The sequence below is a fragment of the Populus alba genome, chromosome 12 (assembly GCF_005239225.2).
Source record: "Populus alba chromosome 12, ASM523922v2, whole genome shotgun sequence".
Taxonomy (NCBI): domain Eukaryota; kingdom Viridiplantae; phylum Streptophyta; class Magnoliopsida; order Malpighiales; family Salicaceae; genus Populus; species Populus alba.
The window spans coordinates 3,555,520-3,575,512 of record NC_133295.1 but is presented as its reverse complement, the minus strand read 5'-3'; the positions used below and the strand labels follow the sequence as shown (position 1 = coordinate 3,575,512).

Sequence of the window (19,993 nt, the reverse complement as noted above, 5' to 3'; positions counted from 1 at the left end):
TTATTATTTTTTTTATGTTAAAACATACAATTTGTAACACATTTATATATATTTTTTATTTAAACAAAAAATTAAACTTTACAATGTAGCGATAACCAAGAAACTAGAAATTTAAGTCCTCGACGTAGACAGCCCCTCTCTATTCCTGCATCCCGCTGCAGTCCTTTTAAAGTTTGAATTTAATATCAACTGTTAAAAGTTCCAAGTCTTAACCATCGAGATGTTTTCATGGAACATCTTTTCACAAATTTCAAAATCAAATTAACTATTTATCTCTATATTAAAAACACATTATATTTTGACAAGCATCCCTAAGCTTTTCATTGTAATTCACATCCCAATAGATTTAAACCCATTTTTATTTTATTTTATTCTTCCTTAATTAGATCTGGTTTTGGGGAGTGATTAAACGAAAATAACATAGATTTAAACTAACTATTTTTATTAAATCAATAACATTTTATTTTATTTTTATGAGATACTCCATCAAGTTAATTAAATTATTAAAATCTATTTAAATAAGTCTATATTTTCGGTTTAATCCAAAACTTATATTTGTAAGTTTCAAATCTTAAACTTTATAAATTAATCTACATTAGTATGAGTTTAATAACTTATGCACATGACAGTATCTCGGCAACAATAAATTATTATATTTAGGAGTATAGTTGTAATTATTTTTTAAAATATTTTTTATTTTGAAATATATTAAAATAATTTTTTTTATATTTTAAAAATTATTTTTCATATTAACATATCAAAATAATATAAAAATAAAAAAATATTAATTTAAAATAAAAAAATAAAATTTTTTAATCTTTTTTAAAAAGCTTTCAAAACACAAATAGCAACTTAGTAGTGTGAAAGCCCGAATAATTTCAATCTCATGCAAATGGCTGAAAATACGTGTCAAATATTAGGCAATAGGGGCATCACAGCCATTTGAAAACCACAATATCGCTATTGATTACCGTACACGTGCCATAAAACCCCCAAGTTATAGCTCTAGCCGACCATTTGATCCGAGTATTTTTTTTCAAAGGGTAGTTCACCAACCGCTGTACACGTGTTATGATATTCCAATTTGTCGTCTCTACAAAAAAAACTTTCAATCCATTCTCACTCTCATGAATAACAATGCATGGCCACTGTTCTACTTTAAAGCTTTGGCTCTTTCAGGTTGTGAGTATTTTGCGCTAGTAGCCTGCTAACTAGTGCTAAGCTGCTGCCATGGCTGCTTGTTTGGTCGTCTTTCTCTTGGTTTTGGTCGGCCCTGGGGCTAGGGCTAGCTACATTGGTTTGGGTTCAAGACTGGTCGCTCGTGATCAAAATGAAGCATGGGTTTCAGATAATGGCACTTTTGCCTTTGGTTTCGCTTCAGCGGCTAATGCTCGTGACAAATTCCAAGTGGCAATTTGGTTCGTAGATCTTCCTGGTGATCGAACCGTGGTCTGGTCAGCTAATAGGTACGCTTGCTTATGCTTATATTTATGCCTGATGGTCTAAGCATTAATTTGTTTTTGTTTAAAAAGGATCGAACCTTGTACTGGTCCCTAAGCTATACATTGTTTTTATTTGAGTTCCTAAAATAATTTGTATCAATTGGATCCTTAATATACCAGAAATCCACATTCGCATCTCTTGGGATTTTCTTCAAACCTCGTCAGGTTCTATCTATATATATATATTCATTATAATTTCCATATATAGTTTTGATTTCATGAATTAATTGATGTTATTTTAAAGAGAACTTGACATGTTAGAAAAGTTAAGATGATTTTAGATAGGAAGACTTGGAAGTTTAATTGGAAATCGATGTATAGTTTCGAGAACTATATAAGATAATCTGTCAAGAAAATTTGAAAGCAGAAGTCTGACGTTCTTGTTTAATTATATGAACAGAAAACAAAAGAAAGATAAATGGGCGATATGAATGGTTTCTGCTTGCTTTAAAAGAGTTTATGCTTGTATTATGCCTAAGTACAGTATCACTATATTATTAATGTATTAAATCAGTATTTATAAGCTGCAAAGTCCATGAAAATCTGTTATGGATCATTAATGGCACTGAATCCTGACAAGGGGAAAAAGAGAGAGAAAAATCAAAGACATTTCTCCTTCTTTAGTCTTCACAGAAGCTCTTGCAGGTGACAATTTCTGAATTTGCTCAGTGATAATCTAATATTTAGAAACTCTCTGGTCACCAAAAATGCATTCCTGGAGCTGGACACCACCGGCAACCTAATCCTAATAGACGGGGACAGAACAGTTTGGATGTCAAACACCTCCGACGCAGGCGTTACGTCAGCAAGCATGGAAGAAACTGGCAACTTCATCCTCCACTCTAACTCCAACCACTCAGCATGGCAAAGTTTTGAACACCCTTCTGATACTTTACTTCCAAACCAGCCTTTAACAGTATCTCTTGAACTAACATCAGTACCAAAATCACCTTCACAAGGTGGCTATTACTCTCTCAAAATGTTACAACAGCCCACTTCACTAAGCCTTGCTTTAACATATAACTTGCCTGAAACCTATGATGCTGCACCTGAAGCTTATGCCAACTATTCCTACTGGCCTGGGCCGGACATTTCGAATGTTACGGGGGATGTGGTTGCGGTTTTAGATGGAGCAGGAAGCTTTGGAATTGTGTATGGTGAATCATCAAATGGAGCAGTTTATGTGTATAAAAATGATGGTGACTATAATGGATTAGGTTTAGCTTCAAGTCAATCAAGTACTCGGTTATCAGTTCTTCGAAGACTAATACTTGAGACTAACGGAAATTTGAGATTGTATAGATGGGATAACGATGTTAATGGTTCGCGGCAGTGGGTTCCAGAGTGGGCTGCAGTGTCAAACCCTTGTGAGATTGCTGGAATATGTGGTAATGGGGTGTGTAATTTGGATAGAAGCAAGACTATTGCTTCTTGTTCATGCTTGCCTGGTACTTCCAAGGCAGGAGGCGATAACTTCTGCTCGGATAACTCATCGTCGATTGGAAGATGTGATTCGAGAAACGCAAATCAGACATCTGAGTTCAAGATTGCAGCGGTGCAGCAAACAAATTACTATTTCTCCGATTTTTCGGTGATTGCAAACTACAGTGACATTCCTACAGTGTCAAGGTGTGGGGATGCTTGCCTGTCAGCTTGTGAGTGTGTGGCTTCTGTTTATGGGCTTGATGATGAGAATCCTTATTGCTGGATACTGAGGAGCTTAGACTTTGGTGGATATGAGGACCCTGGATCCACCTTGTTTGTGAAGGTTAGAGCGAATGAATCGATGACTCCAGGAGCCAATAAAAGTGGGTCTGATAATGGTGATACAAAAGGGAAGGTTTTGGTTGTACCTATAGTTCTCAGCATGACATTTCTTGTTGTCCTCCTATGCCTATTACTGTATCACAATGTTCACAAAAAGAGATCCTTGAAAAGAGCTATGGAAAGCTCTCCTATTCTTCATGGCGCTCCAATACATTTTACTTACCGAGACTTGCTAGTTCGTACCTGCAATTTTTCACAGCTACTCGGAACAGGTAAATATTGATCAGAAATGATGCCATGTCTACTAAAGAAACAGAGGAATTGAAACAGAGGAAATGTGAGTCAATTGAGCTTTGATTATGATTTTATGCATGCTATCGCTGTGTTGCAGGAGGATTTGGGAGTGTATACAAAGGAAGCCTTGGAGATGGAACTTTGGTTGCCGTAAAGAAACTAGACAAGGTTTTGCCTCATGGGGAGAAAGAATTTATAACTGAAGTGAACACCATAGGCTCTATGCACCACATGAACTTGGTTCGTCTTTGCGGGTACTGCTCCGAGGGATCGCATCGGTAAGAAATGTTTCTCAGAAATCAGTTTGGTCATTTCAATGTGTTGAAAAGCCTAAAATGTCATTGGTTCATCCAACATTCTTCAGATACTATGAGTCTAAAACATGGTTTTTTTTGTTCTTTGGCATTGGCATGCAGTCTCCTAGTTTATGAGTTTCTGAAAAATGGGTCATTGGACAAATGGATCTTTCCATCATATAGTTTCCGAGACAGACTGCTGGATTGGTCAACGCGCTTCGATATAGCCATAGCTACTGCACAAGGGATTGCATACTTTCACGAACAGTGCAGGAACCGGATAATTCATTGCGATATCAAGCCAGAGAACATTTTGTTAGATGAGAATTTCTGTCCTAAAGTATCAGATTTTGGACTAGCTAAGTTTATGGGAAGAGAGCATTCACATGTTGTTACCATGGTTCGAGGAACAAGAGGGTATTTGGCTCCAGAATGGATTAGCAACAGGCCGATTACAGTAAAGGCTGATGTTTATAGTTTTGGGATGCTTCTTTTGGAGATTGTTGGTGGCAGGAGAAACCTCGACATGTCTTTTGATGCAGAGGACTTCTTTTACCCTGGGTGGGCTTTTAAGGTGTCTAAATCAAGTTTTCTCCCTCAACCTCACCTACATTGAGTGCTTCATGGCAATAATTCTTGTTTAATCTGATCATTTCTTCAATGGACTTGTGCAGGCGATGACGAATGATACGCCACTGAGAGCAGCAGATCGCAGACTGGAAGGATCGGTAAAAGAAGAAGAGCTAATGAGAGCACTGAAAGTGGCATTTTGGTGCATTCAAGATGAGGTCTTCATGAGACCTTCAATGGGAGAAGTAGTGAAAATGCTAGAAGGATCAATGGATATCAACACCCCGCCAATGCCTCAGACAGTTTTGGAATTGATAGAAGAAGGCTTAGAACAAGTTTACAAGGCCATGAAGAGAGAATTCAATCAATATAGCTCCTTCTCCATCGCTACTGATCTTCCATCATCTCGTGCTACATGCAGTTATTCAACAATGTCACCTAGATAGGAAACCGACACAATTTTGTTTTTGATTAAGTTGGTTGTTCTGGTTAGCTTTCGTGTAACTTGATTAATCTTACAGGCCTTAAATTAACAACCATATAAATCTCCAATGATTTTAAGATTTGTAAGACTTGAATTGGTAATTGCTAAAAAACAAATTAGAACCTGACAGTTAAATTATACCCCTAAAAAGTAAACCGATATAATTTTGTTTGTGTAGTTGATGTCATTCTATTAATTTAAGCTCTAAACTTTTTATACTGTAGATGGAGCCGCCTAAATTTTTTTTTTTTTTTAATATTAGATTGATTTAAACATTCAACATTATATATGTTCAAAAGAGATGTTTTTTTTTTAACAAAATAAAGGCTTGAACATGAAATCTTTAGAGAGAAAAGGGATTCTACTGCCAGTTACATGCTCATCAGCCAAAAAAAAAAAAGCATTTCAAACACTAGAAATTGGTTCCTTTTGGTTCAATGCATGAAGAAAAAGAACTTCACTAGTAAATGCCTCCATCAATATAAACATAGAGCATAAAATGAATGAATCATTCATCATCACAAACCCATGCAATTTTCAATGGGAAAAAATGTTCATTGACGGCTCATGAATTTACAAGATGACATCTAGAATCAGTGGCCGCATGGTTAATATCAGTAAAATGAGATTTTTTTTTTCATCTTATTATCTTGATTTCTATTAATTGTAACTCCAAAGTCACAACAAAGTGAAAGTATTTGCTTTTGAACATATATATCATGCCATGAATAATTTTAGGCTATTTTTTATTATTATTTCAAGATAAAAAAATGAAAAATGCAAAAAAATAAAAACATGTTAATAAAAAAATAAAGATATAAAATAAATTTTTATTTGAGATAATTTTAAAATGAATTTTTATTTTTTAAAAAAAATTTGTATTTGACATAAAATAAGTACGATGGACATCTTCATTTTATTTCTATTATTCATGTTTTTTATTTTATTTATTTCAAGACACCATCCCAATATTATTCTAAAAACAAACCAAAACATTTCTAACACCAAAAAAAAAAAAAACACTAAGCAATTTTCTTTGTCACTAAAATACATTACTTAAAATAGAGCTAGTAGCATTAGCACTATTATTGCCATTAAATTTTTTTTTCTTACTAGAAAATAGCTCATCACAATGATTTCATTGATGGGGATCACGTCTCAAGATAGCATGCAAATAAATTGAATATATCATACTAATTTTTATAATTTCTGAAGTCCAAAACTTTCATAATATTAATATTATATGATGATCTAATGAATATAAATATGTTCATGGGTTTAATTTTTTTTTTTAGATTAACGTGGGTGTCTAAGTTAGCTTGTGTGTATCTCGACTAATCCCACGGGTTTTGAAACTAATGATCATATAAGTCTCTTAGTAGTTCTAAAATTTGTGAGACTCGAATTAGTTATCTTTAGAAAACAAATTCAAAACCTGAATAGTTGAGATATTTCTTTCAAAATTTAATTTATTAAATTCTTTTAAATACACCAAACAACTGTAAAGATATATTTTTAAATTCATTTAAAAAATAATTTAATCTCAATCCATTCATAATAATATTCTCTTTATTGTCAAGAAGGGAAAAAAAACACCTTCAAAATACTAGGCTTAGAATTTTGAAATTACAAGATTGATCTTCATAAAATTTGAAATCCAATTCCTAATTGGATCTCATCTTGTTATGGAGTGAAAATCTCATTACAACCAAGCCTAACTCACGCTTACCGTGATCAAATTCCATTTCTTTTAAATCGTTTTATTTTTATGTTTTAAAAATATTTTTTAAAAAATTTAATTTTTTATTTATTTTAAATTAATTTATTTTTTAATATTTTTAGATTTTTTTAATATATTAATGTTAGAAATAATATTTTAAAAATTAACGAACATTCTAAACATCCCAAAACTTAACTCGAAAGAAACCATTTTTTCCGGTAGCAGTAGACTACTGTTTAAAAAAAAACTAGGGCTTATAAAGAAGAAGCTCAGCCTAAAACCCTCTCTCCGTGGAGAAAAAAAATAAAAAGAAAAAGAAGAAAAGCACCGCGAGAGAGAGAGAGTGAGAGAAGCAGTAGAAATGGGTAGCGAACAGGACATGAGTAACTGGACTGATCTGCTTCACTCCTCTACTAAGCTTGTCGAACAAGCCGCTCCTTCTGCTCAGTTCCCTCCTCTTCAGGTTCTTCTTTCCTTTTCCTTTTCCTTTTCCTTCATGTTCTTCATGTTTTAAAATAACCGTTACAAAACTCTAGTTATACTTCTAGTCATCGTTAATCACCATTTTCTTTTCTTCTTATTCAGTAAAGGCGCAACGAAAAATTGAAAAATATTAATTGAAAGCTCGATTTATTTAACATTGCGAACTTTTTCTTTCGTATTTGGAGAATTATACTGCCTTATTTGAAGAAAAAAAGAATTTTTTGCATTTGCGTTCAATTTAATTCCTTTACAGTTTTATTATTCATCAAATAAATATTTTTCTCGTGACTATTATGACAACTAGAAGTAGTGCATTTTGCTGTTTTATTTTAATTTCATGACTTTATATGTTTTTTGTGTATGTTAAAGAGAAACTTAGATCAATTAGAAGCATTATCAAAGAAACTCAAGGCGAAAACCATAAGAACTGAGGCTCCTTCGCAATCTATTGCCGCTACAAGGTTGTTTTTTCCGAGTACTTTCTCATTTTTTCTCTATCAATTTTTAAATACTGTTTTCTGTGATTTCTTGCCCCTTAGAGGCGGCATTTATTGAACTCTTGCGAGTGAGAAGAATCTTGAATGGGTCATGGGTGTGGTTTATTTGTATTGTTTGATGTATGCACAGGCTTCTTGCACGTGAAGGGATAAATGCAGAGCAGCTTGCTCGAGATCTTAAGTCTTTTGAATTGAAGGTAAAATTTAGCTTACATTTTGATTACCATATATAACCTAGCCTCAGTAGATGTAGTCCTGCAAATTTATTTTTCTAAACAGTTGATGAATGACTGTAGAGTACAATAGTCTAATGAAAAACAAGTTTCTTATGTCTTATTGAATGAAATTAAGATTATAATAGTAGGTAGTTAATACGGCCTTGTTTCTGTAAGCATGCTTATCTTGCTTTTGGAAACTATTTTGTAGACAACATTTGAGGATGTGTTTCCTGCCGAGGCAACAAGTGTTGAGGAGTATCTACAACAGGTACTTTTGCTGTTAAGTTATGATTTGAGCAACAGATCTATGATACTGTTGATATTACTGTCCTTTTTCTTTATTTTTTCATCTCTATCATCAGTTTTTGTTGGCATAGATAATATTTTTCACTGCTATTCTGTTGACTTTTCAAATGTGTTGTTGCATATTCTGTTAAATTTAGTAATGGGTTGTACCAAAGAACTAAAACATGAGCACATAATCATTCTGTTTGCTACATGCTGCTTGACGGAAGTGCTTGTTTATTAGTATCGAAAGTAGAAAAACTAAATTGAATATTAGCTCGTGTAGCATCCCGATCATGGTGAAGTCACTAATGAAATTCCCCTACCCAAAAGCCAAAAGCAACTTGTTCACAGGACTCAGAGAAATACTAGCTGCGCCTTCCCTCCATCCTCAATTCTAAGAGAAGTTTTTGTTGGCATAGGGAATATTTTACACTGTTAATCTGTTCACTGTTCAAATGTGTTGTTTACATGCTCTGTTAAATTTAGTTATGGGTTGTACCAAAGAACTAAAACATGAACACATAATCATCCTGTTTGCTACATGCTGCTTGACAGAAGAGCCCATGTATTAATATTGAAATTAGAAAAAAACTTAAAGATTGAATCTTAGTTTTTGCTATAAACAATGGTTTTTTCTAATCATGTTCTTCTTCTTTCATTTGTCTGAAAAGAAGTAATGATTTTTCTTTCCCCAGAAATGATGACTTTCTGAGACTGCTTAAAGAAGATGATTTTTGAAACTAGCCATCTAATTTGGCAATCTTCTTGTTTGTTTTGTCACTGTATGATGATACCATTTTCTTTCATCATGGTTTTATATGCATGGAAACTTCCCAAAATTCTTGTGTAGAATTGGTTGAAGGGCAACGTAAAGTTATCCTCCGTAAATGCCTAAGAGATATGGCCAGCAAAATTTCTTGAAAATCTCAAACTAATCTATTGGAACAAACACCATATTGTTTAAGCTTCATATCTGTTTGGAAGGGAAAAGATTTTGGTAGAAAAGCTTCATTAGTTGTCTTAAAATATTTTCCTTTAAGCTTCATGAATTGTCCTAAAGCATTCTTCTTTTTTGTGTTAAAGTTTGGAAAAAAGAAAAATAGTAGCCGGAAAGCTGTTCTAATCTTTGAGCTGGTGCCAATATGTCTCTATGTAATAGCCTAGTTTTGTTTTCCCATCTCGTTGCTTGGAACCTTTGAAGTGAAACTTTCAATGAAGGTGGTTATTCTTTCCCCTGTTTCATGAGTTTTTTTGCGTTTAATTCATGGATGGATGATGGTGTTACATGCAATTGGCTGATAAATGATTTAATGTTTTAGGCAATACCTTTTCATTTGGTTGTGCAACTCTGCTTCATCTGAAGTAGTTTCCTCCAACCATTTAGATGAATGCTTTTGCTTCTTAAAAAGTGTTTTTTTTTCCTGGTTTGATGGTGTTACATTTTGTGCAATTTTTGTGCTTAGGTTCATGAAATGGCAATGGTATCAGCCATTCAGGAAGCTCAGAAGGATAACGTAAGAAGTTTTAATGATTACATGATGAAAGTTTTGGAGGTTAGTGCCATACCGCATGTATTTGAAATAGTGGTATAATTTTGTTTATTGCCAATATATATAAGCTGCTAAAGCAATCACAGTTTCGACTTCTTAGTAACAATATTTTATATGGTAAAGTGACTTTAAGTCCCTATACTTTTCCTAATGTTTTACTTACTCTTGAAGTTTTCTTAAATTTGCAATTTTACCCATATATAATGGCGTGCTGGAATGCAGGCTAATCCACACAAAATATGGGATTGAACATGTAATATACTAGTTATTTGACTCGAGCTTCGCCGCGGGTCGGATAATTTCTTTTGGCAAAAAACAATAAATATGCAAGCTTTTCAAATGTGTTTTTTTTGTTAAAAAAATTCTAATTATAAATAAAAAATCATATGCATGCATTTAATTAAATACATCGAGAAGTATTTGTGCCAATAAATGCAAAAAATAAAGTGTCAACGCTTCATTTAACTTGTCTCGTTGCGGGTCGAATAATATTTTTTCTAATGCAAAAGAATTAACATGTAGGTGTTATTAATGTGTTTTTTAACATCGAGTAAAAAATATAACTGTGAATGAAAATGTCGATACTAACATATAATAAAATATAGTGAAAATAATATGTGCTAATAAAAAAATGTAAGATCTTAAGCTAATTTTTAACGTGGCAGAAAAATGGAATAATGTTGCAATTGCTACAGTGAAACACCATTTCCTTAGTCTTTATATAATATTTTTTTTTTAAAAAAAAGGTGTAGAAAAATATTACAAAAGAATAAAAATAAGGAAAAAAAAAAAGTATAAATAGGCTAAGTGTACAGTGATAAATATTCAAAGTGTAAAAAATAAATTTTGTTTTAAAAAAAAATGTAAAGAAAAAAAAGGAAAAACTTTTTTTCTTTAATAAAAAAAACCCTGAAAATTACAATTTTGCCACTGCTACAGTAGAAATTTTGGAAAAATTTACAATTATGCCATTTCTACAGGAAAACACCATTTCCTTTTAGTATATGTATAATTCAATGCATCTTGGTATTGGTACCCACTAAATTTCCATCCAACCCTGCTACCTATTCAAATGGACAGGACCCTAGTAAAACAAACTATAGGGGTTGCTGTGCAACCTTTTGAACTTTAAGGAGTGAAGTGGACCATTGTATAAATTAAACTAGTAATATAGACTTTTCCCTTAACCTTGCCAGTGGCAAAAAAATGTCATAGTATTTTACTTTTGAGCAATTACATTTTAAGAAGTTAAAAAATTATGTCATAACTAACTTGGTTGTTTGTAGATATATAAAAATGTAAAACGAACTACCACTGACACATGAAAGGTTCTATGGTGGTAAGAGATAGACAGGGATTTTAGTGGATGTGATTGCCTATTAGAGTGCTAGTGAGATATGTCTTAGTGAATGACTGGACATTCTGTTCAGACTTCTGTGAAAATTATGTTATTCAAAAAGTCACATCTGCAACTAATTAAGAAGGCTAATTCTAGTCTCCTCTAAGTCTTGCTGTTTAATGATGTTGCGCTCCCTTGACTACCTCTCTCAATAAAATCTGTTTTGATTTGATTATTGTGCCTGCCATGGTGGCAAAGCCTTGGCCCAGTGAGATGGAGGAGGGTGGGAAAGTATACATTGATGACTTCTTAGATGTTTTTGTGCTCGCTAGGTTTTCACTTTGGTTAATCAGCCAAACTTGATATTTTGCAGGAGGATTGGCAAAAGGAAAGACGTGACTTTCTTCAGAGCTTGAGCCGAATTTCATCATTACCCAAGACTAACTTAGTTGATACAAGCACTGGGGTTACTCGTTCTCGTCAAATAGCTTCTCTGGCTTCCAGCCCTCATGTTTCTTCTGGCTCATCTGGCATGGAAAATTTACCTTTAGCTAACAAATCCTCTGTGGAGAAAAAAGCTTCAGCATATGCTGAGGCTGTGAAGAATCTGAACCGTGCACGAGAGCATGGCTCACAGTTTAAAGTAAGGCTGGTTTTGTTCACACCTTTTCTCTATCAAAACTTGTTTCTGCATCTTTTAGAGAGAAATCTACTTCTTGAGTAGCTATAGACTAAAGAAAAATAGTGAATCCAATATTCAACAGAATTTTTTTTCTATGAAATGTACCTCAAGTTTCAGAATGGAGGATTTATCTACTGGAGACTAGAAAGAATATTCCTTATCAATGATAGTCACAGCTGGCATCTCATGGATTTGAGAAAGGCAACACTGAGACAGCCAGTGAATAATCAAGATTTATTTGCAGTATTTTGATATCAACTTGCTGGTTGAAAGGCATCTATGCTGTCTCCTTTACATGCTGTTTCCTTGACATGAGGCAGCATATTGAGCTTGCACTGTCCTTTTTATGTTCTTCTTTTAAATTATCACATCAAAGTATTCTTCAGAAATCTCTAAACTATGTCCTTGGACCATGGGTGACCAGCATTTTTTTCTTATATTTTATATTATGGTGGTCCAATTCTAGTGATTCAATTTGATAGAGTACCTCGCCTTGATGCTCATTGGGAGCTTATTAAGAAACTTTATCATAGAATTATTATTGTTTTTTTCCCATAAATAGAAAGTCTAGCATTGAGAACTGGAGATGCATTTTTTGTAGAATTATATTTTTAATCTTTTTTCACCATAAGCTTTTCTGCAATGCACACTTTTGATGTCTGACAGCGCCGGTATCAACTCTAACACAAAATTGGTAAGGGGTTAGATTTTGTTCAAAATACCACTATACCAGAACCGTAAGCATCAAATAATCTTAAAGGATATGAGTAGGGGCTATAATTCTAATGAAGTGGCTGAGACTAGAGATTCAACCACTACGATTCTGAGGTATCATGCCTGAGAGGGGATGCATCTTGCATCTGAGGGGTATGGCAATTTATGACATGCATAACACAAATGATTAGACATGTCTTCTCAATTCTCTTCTAACAAACATTACAGCCACGTTCTAGCTTCTTTAAGTATGCATCCATGTTAGGCACTCCATAGCTAAGTAACCAAAGATATGTATTAGCATACAAGCACATAGTTTAAAGAAAGCACACGAACACCCATCTTAGTGGCTTCCAAGTTCTTTGAGGGAAAAGATGTTATGCCCATTTGTTCTGATAATATGTTTCCTCAAGCTGTCATATGGAACCTGCATGGCTAGGAAGTAAAGATCTTCAAAGACCATTATGCTTCTGTGTCATCTTCTCCTGTGTTTAGGCTCTCTTAATAGGACGCTGGGGTTGTTGATATGTGTATAATTTATGTCCTGTAGCCTGCAACAGCTTTCAAGGGTGCTTATGAAAGCTTAGGTGCTGAAGTATCAGGTGGAAAATCTGTTAACATGCAAAAGATATGGCATCTTGTTCAGGTATGCTTTTTAACTGTTTTCTTATTTTCCTGAGATAGGTTGTAGTGGGACCGTTATAGAGTTTTTTAAGTTTTCATATGAACAGTTCTTTATATTTGATAAATCCAGTGTATTATTTCATTTTAAAATATTATTTTCCATCTAAAAATATATATATACTTTGACAGACTTTGGTGGGTGAAAATACAACCATGAAACAGAGTCTTTCAAGGAAAATGTCGTTAGTGATTGGTGCAAGGCGCCATCTTGAATGGGGCCATGAAAAATACATCATGGATACAATACAAAATCATCCTGCTCAGGTAATAATTCTTTTACTATTATCTTCTTTTATAGAGAAAATATTATTTTTCAGAACAATTTACATGTTAATGTATGTGCTCTTATACTCTTTTAGATCACTGCTGCTACTTTTGTTCTTTGCTTCTAACAAATTGTTATTTGATTGTGTTGATTACCACTCACCATTTTTTTTGTTCTCGTGTCAGGCTGCTCTTGGTGGAGCTGTTGGGAATTTACAAAGAGTTCGTGCATTTCTCCGGGTTTGTTTAAATTATTGCTACTGGACTTGGACTTGCATTCCTGCACTTGTTCATTGTGACTGTCTTTGTTTATGGAAAATTATATTTTTCTTGTGTATCTTATCTTTCTGTGCAGATTCGATTGAGGGATTATGGAGTTCTGGATTTTGATGCTGGTGATACTCATAGGCAGCCTCCTGTTGATACCACTTGGCAGCAGGTCATTGATAAATTCATATTTTAGGGTCTTGTTACCTAGGAATATTTTTAGGAGTACTTTTAATTTTTGGCTGTTTAAATGCTTGTTAAGTGAAAGCCAGAGGACCATTGTTTAAAGGGTTAATAAAGTAGGAATTGCAACAAATCAGTAAGAAAGTAGCCATCGTGTTTTTCTCTCTTTATTACATAGCACAGCAATTTATTTGAAATTGCACACTACCACTATCTACACTGTTGTTATAGAGAGACCTCATGTGGCTAAAAATTATGAAGTGGTTGCTATAATTTATATATTTGAAAACAACATTAGCAGTGGTGTTTAGGGTAATTTCAGAAACAAGAAAAGTAATTAATTTAAAGTGCATGCATGCATCTGTATTGATTAGTTATATTCATTAATTTGAGTCAAGTCATTAAGCAGAATAGTTAATTCCTTTTGAAGCCACTATGAGAAAGAAAAATACCAGTAAACTGACTTTATTTTCTAGCTGTCATGACAAACCAATCATTCTTCTATCAGAATACAGAATAATTGTGTTTCTTAATCTTTTATCCAAAACATCTGTCTCATACTAAATCATATGTTGCTGTCTATAACAGATCTATTTTTGCTTGAGAACTGGGTACTATGAGGAAGCGAGAACTGTTGCCCTGTCTTCCCGTGCTTCACTCCAATTTGCTCCAATGGTACTGATTTTTCACTGCTCAAGATAAAAAGTTATTTTCTTCATTAGCAGCTTTTGTAATCAGCTTTCCCTTTAACAGCTCATGGAGTGGATCAACTCTGGAGGTATGGTGCCTATGGACATTGCAGCTGCTGCTTCAGAAGAATGTGAGAAAATGTTAAGAATGGGTGATCGAGTGGGTCGAGCTGCATATGACAAGAAAAAGTTGTTGCTCTATGCTGTAGTATCTGGTTGCCGCAGGCAGATTGACCACCTGTTGAGAGATCTTCCAACCCTTTTCAATACTATAGAGGATTTTCTGTGGTTCAAATTATCAGCTGTACGAGATTACCCTGCTGGGACCTCGACTCTGGTCCTGAATGAAAGCTTGGTACCATACAGTTTGGAGGATTTGCAGGCATACTTGAATAAATTTGAGCCATCATATTACACAAAAAATGGGAAAGACCCTCTCGTGTACCCTTATATATTACTTTTAAGTGTCCAGATGCTACCAGCTATCTTATATCTGTCTAGGGAAGCTGCAGATGAAGGATATGATATTGATGCAGTCCATATATCAATTGCACTAGCAGACCATGGGGTTCTTACTGAAGGTGGTGGAGCTGGGCAAAAACTCGGGGTAATGGATGCTTATGCAGAGGTCTCTAGCATAATTAGGCAGTATGGATCTGTATATTTACATCATGGAAATCTCTCAATGGCACTAGAGTATTATGCCCAAGCTGCAGCCACAGTAGGTGGTGGAGAAACATCATGGACTGGGAGATGTAATATTGATCAGCAGAGGCAGAGAAGCTTGATGTTGAAGCAGCTCCTCACTGAGCTTCTGCTAAGGGATGGTGGTATTTATTTTCTTCTGGGTCCAAGAGGTGCTGGAGAAGAAGGTGAATTGGCACGATTTTTGATCGATTTCCAAGCAAGACAACAATTTCTACTTGAAGCTGCTCGCAAGTGTCAAGAGGCTGGACTAGATGAAAAGGTAACTTTTTATTTCCTTGCCTTTTGACTTTCTTGGTTTGAAATCATTTCATTTTGGGGTTCTTGAGAAAGCCTTCACATCTTTTCTCTAATTATGCTTCTCTCTTCCTCCAAAAATGTTATCTACTTATTTGTAAAGCAATAGACTAGCTGGCTTTTTTTACCTCTATTAATCCCTTGCCTTACATTTTCTCATTGTTGACTTGCCCTGATGTCATTTCCAAAATCCAGTCTATAGAAATTCAGAAGAGAGTTGGGGCATTTGCCATGGCTTTAGATACAATCAACAAGTCCCTGTCAGAAGCAATTTGCGCGCTATCACGTGGTAGATTGGATGGTGAGAGCCGAACTGCTGGTCTCATTAATTCTGGCAATGAGATTCTCGTGACCTTTAAGTATTATCCCGATTTCAGGTAATTCTGATCCTTGGTGTTTTCCTCAGCTTCCTTTTTCTTGCATTGTTGTCATGTTTGGGATGATAGTTTGCTTGTGATATTTTTTACTAGATTACAAGTGCTCAAGCATAATATAGTTAAAGATGAAGCACTGGAAGCTTCTACTTCATGGTTTATATTGTCATCATTGTCTGCGACCTATGCTGTAAATTTAAGATTAAATTGTAATTGACCAGAGAAATATCAAACCCTTGTTGAAACTCAAGTTGGTGATGACACATGACTTTACCTGATCTATGTTGAAAACGTTTTTGGTTAACATTTCATGCACTAAGCAAGTACTAAATTGTTTATCAATTTTCTGAATTCTTCATATAGGTTATTAGTACTTCACCTTTATTTTGCACTCATTTTACACAAATGATGTTTTCTTATTGCTGAACTTTTTGATGGTCTGGATTCTCAGCTCTTGAACTTTATCCCTGCCATCAATTCAAGTTTTGGACTTTTACTGAAATCGATGAATTCTGAACTGTTGTGATTCTAGCAATATGATAAGGTTACTAAAGATTGCTAAACAAGTTCCTTTGAATTTTTAGCATCCCATCTCTATGGCTTCTATAGTTTTCGATATCAAAGGGATGTTTATTTTTTATGTCTTCTCTATAGAACTTAATCACTTGGTTATGATGTCCAGTTTTCAAGAAAGAGACCTTGTCCTAGAGCAAGAAACCGTGTTGAGACAGCTTGAGGCGATATTATCTGTTCTCAAGTTGGCAAGACTGGGTCATTTTCTTGATGCTTTAAGGGAGCTTGCCAAACTTCCTTTTCTTCCATTGGATCCACGAGTGCCAGATATCACTGTTGATGTTCTTCAGAATTTATCCCCTCGTGTTCAGGATTGTGTGCCAGACCTTTTGAAGGTTGCTTTAACATGTTTGGATAATGTGACAGATTCTGATGGATCACTTCGTGCCATGAAAGCAAAGGTATTTTAAAAAATTTATGCTCTGATCTTGTTATTTTTCCTTTGTAGGTATAGATGCACCATTGCAAATGCTATTTTTCATGTGATCTCCTTGAAATTGCTTGCTGCATCTGTAGTTTCAAAAGATAGTGAGTGAAGGTTGTTAAAAAGTGTAACCTGGATCATAGTCTTGTATGTTCTGGACCAATGAAATCTTTGGAATTGCGAGGAGAATGTGAGTGGGTACAATTGGTATTGCAATAGAATCTGTGGGATCATAGTATCATATAATCTATAATTTTTAAGCAATTTAAGTCCTGTTTGCGTACTGATCAGTCTGAAAGTCTAGATAGGCTTCCTTACTGATTTCAAGGCAATCTTTCAATTTTTACCAGATAAGGACATATCAAGTTTTTAAACTTTTCTTTTTTCATGATTACATTCTCAATTTTTATTTTTATCAATTGTGTTGCTCATCTTTTGATAACATCGCAATGAAGCGCCTCAATGGACATCTATTAGAAATTTGTTGATATGTCTGTTGAATGATGACATGTGCACCAAAATCTTCCAAGAAAAATGATCAATGCTGTGAGCATGAGTATGAAATATGAGTTCTGTTTTACTAAGTTCAAAAGGTATTTCTCTAAGACATGTTCTAAGCATGAAATCTTTGTTGTGTATATATGTTTTTTAGTTTAATTGATGATGTGGCAAACCTAGAATGATAACAATCCTAAATCTTTTTTGTTAAAGTTTTGGTGTTCAAGTCATCATTTTATGGATAGGTTCGCAAATTCCTAGCAGACATCCATCAAGGCACGTGATTGTGTTATTATTAAATATTAATAGATGAACAACTCCATTGATAAAAATTAAAGTTGAGACACCCAAGTGTGAAAATTGAAAAAGTTCAGATACTTGATGGATTAAACTTGAAAACTGAGAAGGCCTATTTTATTAAAAAATGATGATGATGAGCTAGAAAAATGATTAAATTGATTTTGATAATTTTCCTACAGATTGTATGGGGTTAGAAAAAAATTTGTAGATTTTAACGATCAAAATCACATCAATGCAATAATGTACTCATATATGCTGCCAAATGCATACTCATGCACAGTTCTAATTTATTTGATTTGGTCTGTATTTCTTTGTTTTCTATGGGCTTTTCTATTTATAAATCGTTGGATTTGCAAATATAGTGACCATTGGCAATATTTTAATATTGAAAATGAATGGATGGATTTTGATCTTCTCAATTTAGATGGCAATTATGGCTGAAAATGTGGTTTTTCTGTTGAGATGTGGCACAAAATGTTATTGCCTCACAATTACGTTTTCTTTTCTTTCTTTTCTTTTTCCTATGCCCTTTGCAGATTACACAGTTTATTGCAAACAATATGAGTCGGAACTGGCCTCGGGATTTGTACGAGAAGGTTGCTCGAAGTTTGTGAAGTAAATAAACTGTGGTGGTTTGAGAGGCAAGATGACCCTCTGGTTGACCAATCCGTGATAGATGCAATGTTTCAGGTTATCATACATCTAGCTCTTTGAAGTAACAATCTATGAAAATTTAACCTAACCAATATGAGTGTTTCTTGGTGAGGAAATGCTGCTGTTTCGAAACGAACTGTGCAGATTTGTATTAAAAACTTGCAAGATCCTTCTGTCAATAGTTCTCAACTCTGAAATGCGAGCTCGTATGTGAAATCCTTTTGGATAAGATGATGCTGCAAATTTTTCGTGTCATTAACCAGTAATTGAAAGCTAGATGGATATCAACTAGGAATTCTGATAATTGACAGGTTTGCATTTCGAACAAGGGATTTTAGCTTCTGGTTGATGGAGAGGCTCAAGATAGAAAGATTTGTGTGAGTGGCGGCAAAAGAGGCCCTATATTGAAGATGCAACTGGCAAAGCCGAGGTATATGCTAAATCCAAATGTTGTAATTTTAAGACCTTTAAAGGAATTGAAACCAGCATCGAGATGCTTAAACTCCTTTAGCTTTTATAAATGTTAAAAATAATTTTAAATTAATTTTTTAGTGTTTTTAAATTATTTTAAACATAAACAAATTAAAACAATTCAAGATCATAAAAAAATAATTAATTTGAAGCAAAAATAAAAATTCAGATATTTTCAAAACTATTTTTTCATGTAAAAACAAATCTAATCAAATTTGAATAAATTAACAAGTTAATTCAAGATTTGATTAAATTATTTTTTAAAATTTTTAATAATTTTAAAAAAATAATCTTGAAATGATATCATTTTAAATTGATTATAATTAATCTAGATTAATCCACTCAACGTATAATTTTAAACTTAAATTGAATCAAGTTTCATAATTATGATTTACATGTAAAAAATTAAAATTAATACAACTTGTCATAACTTTTGGCAAAAATTTAACGTTCTTCAAATTTTCAAAAAGAAATTTTGAGAGCCATTAATTTGCTCTATTGTGTTTTCTCATTTATATATAAAAAAAAAACATGAGATCCGAATTATTTATTTATTTATTATTATTATAATAAGATCCGATTTATTGATATAAAAATCAGAACATGACAGATTGTGCAAGCATACATATACGACAGATCACTACACGAAAACCCCCACTAAATTCAAAAGCACGAAAACTGTCAGCTTCAAGCGCAGCTCATTCGTCAATTAATATTATAAGATTGCTGGCCTATAAATAAATAAAAAGAAAAGCTCTATCGGATCTTAAATATTGTTGCGGTTATTGAATTCAAACACTTATCTCTTTTGCATGTTTTAAATAATTATTTTGCTCACTATATGGACGGTTAAGATACTTTTTTATTTATCAGTATATATCTTTTTTTATTTTATTATAAAAGTTGATATGATAATAAAAAAAAATATTAAGACCATCATTCAATAAAATTTATATTTTTAAAATATATCAACTCACGAGAAAGTGTATTTTTTAGATTAAGCAAAAAAAACTAATTTTTATTGATAATAAAAAACTATAATTTTAAAACATGATTAAGAAATCAACCCATAGTTAGATTTCAGGTCATAAATTTTAAAAAATAATCTAATTTTTTATGAATTTAAAAAAAAAATTAATTTGAATCAACAAAGTATCGAGTAAATATTTAGCAGTATGATAGCGGGTTTTTTTAAAATAATTTTTC

At 33.4% G+C, this 19,993-nt stretch overlaps 2 protein-coding genes across 4 annotated transcripts; both read left to right on the top strand.

Moving 5' to 3' along the window:
• Nucleotides 1-1,491: 1,491 nt before the first annotated feature.
• Nucleotides 1,492-4,960, top strand: LOC118044375 (G-type lectin S-receptor-like serine/threonine-protein kinase At5g24080). Its single transcript, XM_073403535.1, has 4 exons — nucleotides 1,492-3,541; nucleotides 3,661-3,841; nucleotides 3,980-4,433; nucleotides 4,534-4,960. The coding sequence occupies exons 1-4, from the start codon at nucleotides 2,275-2,277 to the stop codon at nucleotides 4,873-4,875; spliced, it is 2,244 nt and encodes a 747-aa protein (XP_073259636.1). The 5' UTR covers nucleotides 1,492-2,274; the 3' UTR covers nucleotides 4,876-4,960.
• Nucleotides 4,961-6,845: 1,885 nt separating this feature from the next.
• LOC118044377 (nuclear pore complex protein NUP93A) lies at nucleotides 6,846-18,881 on the top strand. Of its 3 annotated transcripts, none has more exons than XR_012167507.1 (16): nucleotides 6,846-7,096; nucleotides 7,486-7,577; nucleotides 7,744-7,810; nucleotides 8,040-8,099; nucleotides 9,583-9,672; nucleotides 11,382-11,651; nucleotides 12,955-13,050; nucleotides 13,218-13,352; nucleotides 13,539-13,592; nucleotides 13,708-13,791; nucleotides 14,391-14,477; nucleotides 14,556-15,458; nucleotides 15,689-15,870; nucleotides 16,550-16,841; nucleotides 18,199-18,352; nucleotides 18,646-18,881. XR_012167507.1 is itself a non-coding variant. In XM_035052644.2 (15 exons), exons 1-15 carry the CDS (start codon nucleotides 6,995-6,997, stop codon nucleotides 18,274-18,276), a joined length of 2,592 nt encoding a protein of 863 aa, XP_034908535.1. In that variant the 5' UTR covers nucleotides 6,847-6,994; the 3' UTR covers nucleotides 18,277-18,571. The 3 variants fall into 3 exon arrangements, 1 of the variants encoding a protein (XP_034908535.1); XR_012167506.1 differs by having other exon boundaries at nucleotides 18,628-18,881; XM_035052644.2 differs by lacking the exon at nucleotides 18,646-18,881 and having other exon boundaries at nucleotides 6,847-7,096; nucleotides 18,199-18,571.
• Nucleotides 18,882-19,993: the final 1,112 nt, after the last annotated feature.